The sequence below is a fragment of the Lactuca sativa genome, chromosome 2, assembly GCF_002870075.4.
Source record: "Lactuca sativa cultivar Salinas chromosome 2, Lsat_Salinas_v11, whole genome shotgun sequence".
Lineage (NCBI taxonomy): Eukaryota > Viridiplantae > Streptophyta > Magnoliopsida > Asterales > Asteraceae > Lactuca > Lactuca sativa.
This window is the reverse complement of record NC_056624.2, coordinates 216,909,428-216,920,722: the sequence shown is the minus strand read 5'-3', so window position 1 is coordinate 216,920,722 and position 11,295 is coordinate 216,909,428. Positions and strand designations below refer to the sequence as shown.

General features: G+C 35.0%; 1 protein-coding gene across 1 annotated transcript; it reads right to left on the bottom strand.

Annotated features, from left to right (window-relative positions):
• Positions 1-2,709: 2,709 nt before the first annotated feature.
• On the bottom strand, positions 2,710-4,176 carry LOC111905708 (60S ribosomal protein L35a-3). The gene is made up of 5 exons (XM_023901432.3): positions 4,053-4,176; positions 3,923-3,958; positions 3,593-3,821; positions 3,450-3,492; positions 2,710-2,986 (listed from the first exon to the last, which is right to left on the bottom strand). Exons 1-4 carry the CDS (start codon positions 4,082-4,084, stop codon positions 3,451-3,453), a joined length of 339 nt encoding a protein of 112 aa, XP_023757200.1. The 5' UTR covers positions 4,085-4,176; the 3' UTR covers positions 2,710-2,986; position 3,450.
• Positions 4,177-11,295: the final 7,119 nt, after the last annotated feature.

Below are 11,295 nucleotides of genomic sequence, written 5' to 3'. Positions count from 1 at the left end.
AGGAGATCTGTTACTGGTTATTGTGTGTATTTTGGAGATTCATTAATTTCTTGGAAAAGTAAAAAACAAGATATTGTTTCCAGGTCCTCTACAGAATCTGAATATAGGGCTTTGGCTTCAGTTACTTGTGAAATTATGTGGATTATAAAACTTTATTATGATTTGGGAGTTAAAAATTTGTTTCCAGTAAATGTTTTTTGTGATAATGATTCTGCTATTAAACTGGCTCTTAATCCTGTGTTTCATGAAAAAACTAAGCATTTTGAAGTTGATGTTCATTTTGTTCGAGATAGAGTGTCAAAAGGAATTTTAAAAATTGTTAAAATAAATTCAGAACTTCAAAGAGCTGATATTTTTACTAAAGCTTTGTCTTCAAAACAACATGATTTCTTATGTTCTGAATTGGGATTATATGATCCGTTTAAAATTGAGTAATTCATTCTCAATGTTTATCTTGAGAGGGGGTGTTAAAAGTGTATGTTTATGAGCAAGATTAACATTGAGAAAAGGTTGCTTTACTTGAGTCATAATTGTAAAACTATAGAGTTAAAAATTAGTGTTTTTAGTTTTGGGTGTATTGTGTATTATGTTAATAGTGCAGGTATTAAAGCTGATTTAAAAGAACTTGGAAGCATGCGCAGATCTATATATTACGGGTATGGTTAATGGGTTGAACCGGATGTATATATATGGTTAGTGTTCAGATTAGCAAACACTTAATCGAGTTGATCAAGTCTCTTCGTTGTCTCATCTTCGTCTTCTTCAGATTAGGGTTTTAGTTGAATCTTGTCTCGTTTGTTCTGATTGAATGTTTTAGATGGAAAACTTTGTAATCTGTTCTTGTAGTCTATTTTGTTCGAGGGTGAGTGTTATGTAGTGAGGTTTTGGTTTGTAAGTTCCTGAAAACCAACTGGATCTTATTAATAAAAGATCTGTTGATGTTGTGATAGATTTGTTGGTTTAGTTTTTAGCACATGAGAAAAACATGGAACGAGCATATGAATGCGAAAACATGCTAAATAAGGCAAACAAGGAAACACAATATGAACAATAAAACAAGAACATGGAAAAAATGACGGTCGAACTCTAATGGAGCCCAATTTTAACTAAAAAGGACTTTATGTCACTAAACCGACTGGGATACGAACCCAAGTCTTAGCCTACAATATATATCGCGTATATCCATGTCATATCTCCCCGGGTCCTCTCTAGTTTCTAAGGTCTAGTAAATCGTCTCTTGATATACACTATCATATGCCTTTTTCCAAGTTGATAAACAACATATGAAGATCCATACTTCTTTCTCTATATTTCTCCCAAATATGTCTAAGGAGATGGACCGCATCAGTTATTGATTGTTGACCTCACAGACATGAAACCGAATTGGTTTTATGAAACAATCATGATGCTTTTTTAACTTTGCCTATAGTACTCACTCCTATAGTTTTAGGCTGTGACTAACTTAATACATCTATAGTTCCCACAAGCTTGTGCATCATCTTTATTTTCATAAATAAGAATCACTATACTCGATTTTTATTCTTGTAGTCATTTTGACTTCTTATCAAAAACTCATAAGCTTCTTTTATAGTTACATTAATACTTAATGTATACATGATTTATACATATTGTATAGTTATATACTTGCATGTATATAAAGTTGCAAACCACACATACAAGTGTACAAAAACATGCCACAATCAAATTATACTTGTAAGGTCCCCATGATCATATAGCCTAAGTGACAACCATATTAATGTATGACCCAATGTTGGTCTCCTACAAACGTTTCATCATAACATGGGCTCATCAAAGAAACGAAAACGATAATAGCTCCCTTTCAGTCATGCATTCCCATGTGATGTTCTCCTTCACAACGAGTCATGTTCTCTTACTATATTACCATCATACTTAAACAACACATTAATGACATTATGTATCAAAGAGGCACCCTTCAATCACAATAGGCGGTCTAAGAGATGGCATGGTCTTCATTAATTCAGTTAACACGGTCACAACATTATTAGGTCGTGCCAATATGTTTTAAGAAAACTTTATTTTTGGGAGAAAAAAAACAATCAAACATCAAGATTTTATTTCTAAGAAAATTAGAATAAAACTATCAACCCAAGCATCTTGTTAACATGGAAATATAATTACCATTCCATTTTTATGAAACCTTTATATAAAACCTTGGTGTTGGTAATTATTAAATTATTTTGCAACAATAACAATAATAGATAATGACAGTAATCATTAGTTTGAGCCATCATTGTAGCAAGATTGTACCTAGGATTATACTATAGGATCGGATGTAGCTTCCCAAAGATTATTGTATAAATTGTAAACTCTTTAGTATTTCCTACGGTGTAAAGCTGATCTCAAATATCAATTTATAAATCCAAAGCGAAGGTAATATCAAATATAAGTTCATAGATCCAACACATAGCCTTAATAATTATTCCTTTCAACACAAAATCAAAGCTTAAACAATTCATCCATCGAGCTCTATGCCAAACATCAATGATGGCTTAATAAAGACAGAGCTTCAATTCATCATGAGTAGTAATCTTATACAATGATTTTATAATTGTTAACAAATATTTGTTTTTTTTATGTATCAAGTTTTGTTGTCGTTTGTATAGTAGATATAGAATTGAAAAATGATATCAATATAACAATTATTTCAATTTGGTAGGCTCTTGCGAGTGAAAACCATCAAACTTCAACTTGATTTAAACAATTTTACCTTGGTCCAAAACTAGATCCTATTAGAATTTGATCATTACATGCATTGTATATAATGATGAAATTCATTTGAACATGTAGTCTCGCAATCTTTAAGAAAAGGTAGAAGGCATTGTAATGCTCTAGACATGTTTTTCCATATAAAAAAATAAAAGCTTCCATCACAAACCATCAAAAAACTACTACAAGAACAATGAAAATAAAAGCAGCAACATCCTCATACCAATGTTGAATAAACCTGCAAGCACAAAGAGATTACAAGGAATCACAATCAAGTAAAACTTCAAGCAAGCATTGTAGTTGCAAATCAAGAATATAACAACCTCTCTATTGGCAACAACATTTCATAGAGATACTACACACTGTAGTAGCTACAACTTATCAATATATTCAGCATGTGCAAATGTTCTATCAATTGTGTTGGTTGACATTTTTGTGTATGCATAGAGATCATACACATACATGTCTAAGGAATCATATGTTTAAAGGGGATAATGATTTATAAACCTAAAATGATTGTGGGTCAACTTATTTCTATTTGTCAGCTTACTAGACAAGAGAATCAACTAGCTAGAATGTAGCAAAATGATGAATAGAAGACTTAATTTACAGGTTTTCATCCCCTCGATTCATAAACAATCAATTGAATAACATATTTCTAACAAGTAAAAGCAGAATGAAGAAGAAAAAGCATAAAATACCTTAAATATTGCTTGGGTACATAAACACTCTAACCCTAGATCCCTGCAAAACGAAAGAGACAAGCATTTATCAAATTCTGACACCAGAAATCATTTAAAATGCTGTAAATATGTTTCATTTCTGATTTATAAGTGTGAATTACCATGGATTTGGGAGGAAGATTAGACGTGAACTTAGCACGCACAATACCAGTGTTACCATGAGGCCTAGTAACCTTTCCCCAAATGCATCTGTAATGTGATCCGTTCTTCTTCACCTTTGCCTTGTACACGTACGCCATGCGTTTCCCTTGATACCATCCTACCTCCTCTTTCGTGTTAACTCCTTCAATTTGAACCAACGATGTATTTGGGTACTGGTTCGACTTCGACCTGAACCAAAACATGAGAAAAAGTCAACAAACTTACGATTTCAATAACAATTTCATTGAACAATCTTATCGATATTATTTAGAAGATGAACTTTACTTTACCTCTTGTAGCCCAGAATCGTTCCTCTGGTGTAGAGTCTGAAATTGAAAATGATAAGTAAGCGAATATGTTCCGAACAGATTTTGAATGTGATTAGGAGACTAGGGTTCACAGAAAAGAATAGCATTATACCTGACTCTTTCCCCTTGACGACCCTTCACCATTTTCCTTGAGCAGAAACTTACCGACCGCCTGCACTGATAAGAAAAAATAAAACCCTAGATCTCATACGAGACGATGATTTATACTTTTATAGATGTGGATTATTCGGGAGCAAAGTTAGGGCTTTGGATGTAATTTTGTGGGCTTGAAGATGGTTGGGTTTCAACTTTCAAGGTTGCTTAGCCCAGATTATTATTCTTTGACGTTTGACCCCATAAAATATCATGCTTCCTTATTTCCTTTGACAAAATGTATGTTAAATTTACTTATCGTTATACATTTCTTGTTTCGAAATAATTTTTTCAAGAATCAGCAATTAAAGGTGTTATTAGTTTATCATTAAGTGTATGAAAAAAGTTGAAATCGGACCCGACAAACTGAATTGAACCTGAAAATATAAGAAACCGAAAGTTAGAATGATTTGTAAACAATTAAGAACTTGAGAGAGAAGAAATGATTTTCAATCTTCATTGTATTGATTAACTGATTACAAAGAAGATAACAAGGACTATATAATATATATATATATATATATATATATATATATATATATATATATATATATATATATATATATAGACTACTCTATCAAAATAAGGATTGCTAACTAATTAGTAATTAAATTACTATAATACCCCTAACAACAATAACATAACAGAGAAACTAACCCCCCCCCCCTCCAATTAGTGGGTATGGAAGTAACCCAAGTTTGTTTGTTGCATCTTGATGTATTGGTCCATAGAGAGGTTTGGTAAAGACATCAGCCAACTGTTGTTGAGTAGAAACATGAAACAAAGAAATCATACTAGCTTGAAGCTTCTCTCGAACAAAATGGTAGTCGAGTTCAATATGTTTTGTTCTTTCATGGTATATAGGATTAGCTGCAATGTAAATGGCAGCTTGATTATCACACTTGAGAGGAATAGGGGTAATATTGTCCACTTGTAATTCAGATAAGAGACGGATTAGCCACACTGATTCTACACACACGCGCCTCATAGACCTGTATTCTGCTTCAGCAGATGATAAGGAGACACTAACTTGATTATTTGACTTCCATGAAATAGGAGTATCCCCAAAAAGAATAAAGAAACCACTAACACTTCTTCTTGTGATTGGGCATGATGCCCAATCAGAATCATAGAAATCTTCAATGTTAAAAAAAGGATTTTTATTGAAAAATAACCCTAGTGTTATAGTGCCTTTAAGATATTGTATACATGCATGGCAGCATTGTAATGAGCTTGACATGGAGTTTGGCTAAATTGACTCAAATAATGAATTGAGGATGCCAAATCTAGTCGCGTATGAAGAATAAAATTAAATTTCGCAATGAGTTGTCTGTATATAGTAGGATCTGGCATAGGTTCTTCCATTAAAGGCAATAAATGAAGTTTCGGTTGTAAAGGAGTGGTAGTGATATATTGTTCTTGCATTTAATAAGTAGAAAGAATTTCGTTGACGTACTTTTGTTGATTAATCACCATTCCGTTTGCAATTGTATTAAACTTTATGCCCAAAAAATAATGAATGTAACCCAAATCATTGATTTGAAATTGATTATGAAGTGAATCCTTGAGCGATTTAATCTCTATGTCATCGTCTCCTGTGACCAATATATCATCAACATATATGGCAACAATGACTATGTTGTTAGGAGTTTTCTTTATGAAAAGTGAATAATCATTTGATGACCTGTGATATCCTTTAAGAACAAGAGTAAAGGAAAGCTTATCATACCACTGTCTTGATGCTTGCTTTAAACCATACAATGATTTTTTAAGTTTGCAAACAAGTGAAGAAGAGGAAAGAGAAAGATCGGGTGGAGGCCTCATGTAGACTTCTTCATAAAGATCCCCATGCAGAAATGCATTATTTACATCAAATTGATGTACATTCCAACCCCTTTTCATGACTATAGAAACCATGCATCTAACACTGGTGAACTTTACAACTGGTGAAAAGGTTTTATTGTAGCCTATCCCCTGTTTTTGAGTAAAACCCTTTGCTGCTAGCCTCGTTGTATGTCTTTCTACAATACCATCTGCTTTGTATTTGATTTTGAATACCCATTTGCAAGCAATTGGTTTCTTCCCTTTTGGCAGTTTTACAATTTCCCAGGTGTGATTTTCATTTAAAGCTAGTAACTATTTTCTCATAGCTTCTTCCTACTGAGGCTTACCTTTAGCTTCATGATAAAAAGCAAGTTCAATTTCCATGTGTGGAAAATGAGATGAGGTTTTGGTAACGGCTAAAGAAACACTTTGAATCTAGGAATAAAGACTAATACATAAATTGGTGAGAGTGTGAGAACAAGAAGAAGATGCATCTGTAACAACAAAATTACAAATACAATATTGAAGATGAATATGTGGCTGAGATATTCTGGTTGTTCTCCTTAATAAGAGTTCTTGAACAGGTGAATCAGGTAAGGAAGAAGTAGCTGGAGAAACATTATTATCAAAACCGGGACAAAATTGGGATCAAGGGTAAAATCGGGATTTTGAAGAACAAGATCAGAAATAGGAATGAGAATGAAAGAATTTGGGTCAGGAAATGATATAGAACGATCTGATGAGTGTAATGAGAAATTATTCTCAAAGAATTTGACATCTCTTGAAATCGAAATAGATTTGGTTACCAAATATAAAACTTTGTATGCCTTTTGAACAGGAGGATAACCAATCAAAATGCATGGATTGGCACGTGGCATGAATTTATCTCTTCCTTAAGGTAATGGTGAAACATAACACAAACAACCAAAACTTCTTAGTTTATCAAATGAAGGTTGTTCTTTATGCAAATTTTGAAAAGGAATTTGACCATCTAGAACTTTGGAAGGCATTTTATTGATTAAATGAATTGCATTCTTGACACAATGACCCCAGTAAGCAATACCAATTTCATGACTGAAAATAAAGAGCTCTGGAGGTGGCTAAAATGTGTTGATGTTTTCTCTCAACAACTCCATTTCGTTGAGGATTGTAGGGAGTAGATTTCTAATGTAAAATACCATTATCTTGAAAAAATGAAATGCCTTCTGAACTTAATCCCAACTCCATAGCATTATCAGTTCTGATAACTTTGACCATTGTATGAAATTGTGTCTTGACCATCTTTACAAAAGATTTGATAAGATGCAAGGCATAATGTTTATGTGACATCAAGTGTACCCATGTATGCCTACTGTGATCATCAACAATGGTGATAAAATACTTAAAACCATCATATGTAGCATGTTTATAAGGTCCCCAAACATCAACATGGATCAAGTCAAAAGGATTTTTGGATATAGTATCAATGATAGGAAATGGTAATTTGTGTTGTTTAGATTTAGCACAAACAAGACACGAATCAATATTCATGTCATTATATTTTGAAGAAACAAGAGAAAGTTCTTTCAGTTTGGCTAAAGGAACATGACATAGTCTATTATGCCACAACATTGTTTGAACATTAAAAAAAAAAGAGTGAATACAGACGTTTGACAAGACAAAGAAGAAAGAAAAACAGAGAAATTATAAACTAAAGACTGCTTAAGTTGATGATGTTCAAACACATATAGATCATTGATTCTTTTTCCAAGTATGCCAAGAGCAAAATTACTTTTCAAGCAAGGTTCCTGCAGAAGACAATTTTCATTAGTGAAAATTGCAAAAGTCTTAAGATGAGAAGTGAGCTTAGGAATAGACACAAGGTTATACTTGAATTCAGGAACATATAAAACTCCATGAAGTGTTATGGAATCATGAATTTCAACATCACCAATGTAATTGATAAAAGTGCCCTGACCATTAGGAAGCACGAGAGATTGAGGCCGAATAAGTTTTGTGAGAGAAACAAAGAAATATTGATTAGAACAAATGTGGTCAGTGGCTCCTGAATCTATAATCCAAGAACTATGTGTTTGAAGAAGATGCAAGGACTTATAAGCATTTGCACAAAATGTTCAAAAGAAAAGGATGTACCATTAGGATTAAGAGATCCTTCAGTAACGACATAATTGACCTGAGATGACGAAGAATTGTTGTTGATTGATGTTGTATTCAGGAGTTGAAGAAGTTGTTGATATTGCTCAGGAGAAAAATTGATGTTAGATGTGGAACTAACATTATGAACAGCGGAAGACTCATATTTTCTTCCTTTTGTGAACTTGAATGTGGAGGGAAATCCAACAAGCCTATAGCATTGGGACTTTGTATGACCTGTCTTCTTGCAGTGGGTAACAGGTGAGATTATTCTTAGAAGACTGGGAATTGGAATTAGTAGAGACATTCATAGCAATTGCATCACTGTTAAAGGCAGGAGATACATTGATTTCTCTTTGATGTTCTTCTTGAATGAGTAAGGCATAAGCAGTAGACAACGTAGGCAAGGGTTTCATCATAAGAATCTGACCTCATATGATTTTATATAAGTCATTAAGCCCCATTAGAAGCTGAATAAGCTTTTGATCTTCAAGAAACTTATTAAGAACAGTTGTTGCACTACATGAACATGTTGGAAGATCTTGTATCACACGTAACTCATCCCATATCTTCATAAGCTTGGTGAAGTAAGTAGGAAAATCATCTGAGTCTTGAGACATTGAATATAGTTATTGTTGAATCTGGTAAATCAATGCTCCACTGGAATGTTAATAACATTGATTCAATTCACTCCAGATATGAGATGTAGTTTGAAGAAAAAGAATGCTATCTGCGATATTTTTGTGAAGTGAATTTAAAATTCAGCTTATAACCATGGAATTTGCACGAAACCAAGTAGGATAAGTACGAGAATTAGACGCATGTTAAGAAATCGAGCCATCAACAAGACCTAGCTTGTTCTTTGCAGACATAGCCATAATCATTGCTCGTTTCCATGCGTTGAAACCAACGCCATTAGAGACATTAGTGACAAGAACATTACTTGGATTATCAAAGGATCCAAGGTAAAATGGATTAGAAACAGAAATTAAGTCAATTGTGGATTCTCCTGACATGATTGAAACAATCAATTTAAAAAAAAAATCGATTGAAGATGAAATAGAGTGAAAAGAAGAATGATTGTAGATAAATGCGGAAAGAAATTGAAGATTGGATCGTTAATCTGATACCATGTAAACAATTAAGAACTTGAGAGAGAAGAAATGATTTTCAATCTTCATTGTATTAATTAACTGATTACAAAGAAGATAACAATAACTACATATACAAACTACTCTATCAAAATAACGACTGCTAACTAATCAATAATTAAATTACTATAATACCCCTAATAGCAATAACAGAACAGAGAGGCTAACATGATCAAAATAAAGGCTTGTTTTTGTTACTTAATATGTATAACGACTTAAACACCTAATATGTGCATCTTATGATGTTTAAGACATATCGACTAAATAAGTTAAATAAAAAAAAATATAGTTTAATATATTAATTATTTACCTATTTATATTTTTTCTTTTTTTCGTCCACTCTTTTTTCACATGAATCCTTATCCAAGGTCGAGCCAAAATTTCAACATGAATTGGACTTACATCATAATAAGATATTAAAATCAATTTTGCATCAAAATATCATAATAGAGTAAAAAATGATAATGTAACATCCCGAGTTCAGGAGTGCAAGTTCAGGGTTCAAAGCGAAAATATGAATGGGCAACTCGGCGAGTAGGGTCGCGATTCTGGTCGCGTGTTAAGTGGCCAACTCGGCGAGTCGGCGGCTGGACTCGGCGAGTTGGTGCTGTGTGGAGAAAACCCTAATTTCTGGGGATGAGCCCTATATAAAGGACATTATACCCTCTCCCCAGCCTCCTTACTCTCCCTCGAAGTCCAGAAAACCCTAATGCGCGTTTATGAGTGGTTTGAGAGCATTTGAACCTTGGAGGAGTGTTTGTGGAAGAGATCTCGGAGAGTTAAGAGGCTTGGAGCAAGGAGCTTTGCAAGGATTTGGATTTCTCTTCTGTTGGAGCTTTCTTTTGAGGTATTATTTCGTTTCTTGGGTTGTTATTCATCTAGATTCATCATTTTGGAGTTTTTGGAAAGCATAGCTTGTGATATTTTGAGTTTGGAGGTTAGATCCGAGGTTGCTACCTCAGATCTGGAATGGAGAAGGTCTAGAGTGCATTAAAGTCCCTGTTCTTGAGTGATTGGTGAAGCCATCTTGTCCCAAACCCTAACCCTAGAGTGCTATATGCTTAGATCTACTTAGATTCACGTAAAGTTTGCCACTTTACGTGATGGATGGCTTGTATAAGAGTAGATCTATGGATTTGAGACCCTGCATGGCTTGGAAAGCCTCTGTATGGGTTAAGAGCTAGTGGCACTCGGCGAGTCACATGGGTGTACTCGGCGAGTTGCATGAAGGTGGGCAGGAACTCGACGAGTTGGAAGAACAACTTGGCGAGTTGGTTGAAGATAGCCTTGGACTCAGCGAGTATGTTCTTGGACTCGGCGAGTCTGGTCGTGAGGTCCTAACCTTTCTCTGGTTAAGCTGTGAATCGGTGAGTCAAGGGATGACTCGGTGAGTTAAGTGAGAAAGGACTCAGAGTCTGTTGGACTCGGCGAGTCTTGGGGCGACTCGGCGAGTTGAGTCGCGGATTGGGAAGTTCTGAGCATGGGGACTCGACGAGTCAGCGGGTTGACTCGGCGAGTAGAGTTAATCAGGAGGTTGACTTTGACTTTGACCAAGGGTTGACCAGTTGACTTCCAGGGGCATTTTGGTAATTGTTGGCATTTGCTTTGAGTTCAGTGTTGGTGTGGCTAGTGGTGGAGATCGTGTCAGTGGTCGAAGCAGCTCGGTCTTATCTTTTCAGTCGGCAGTTGCGAAGTGAGTTATCCTCACTATATCGACAGGGTCTACGACACCAAGGCTGACCCTTTATTGGATTATGATTCGGGTATCGTTATTATGTTATTGGTTTGCTATGTTTGCATCCTGGTAGTTAGGAGGGTATATGCTAGTGACCGGTTAGGTCGGTATCCTGGTTAGGATGATGTTATGCTATGTGATCTGCTAGATCGGTTTGATTGGATGTGAATTGTTATATGATTGAATGTTTATGTGCACATGGTTGTTGGACTGGGGTTGGGTTGAGGCGGGTCCTGCTTTGTGCTATAGGACAACATACCCAGGGCGGACCGGTTATCCCGAATGCCCAGCGAGCGGTCCGGATAGGCTGTAGGCCCCAAGAGGGCGGACCAGACATGCCGAGGCTCGGAGAGTGGACC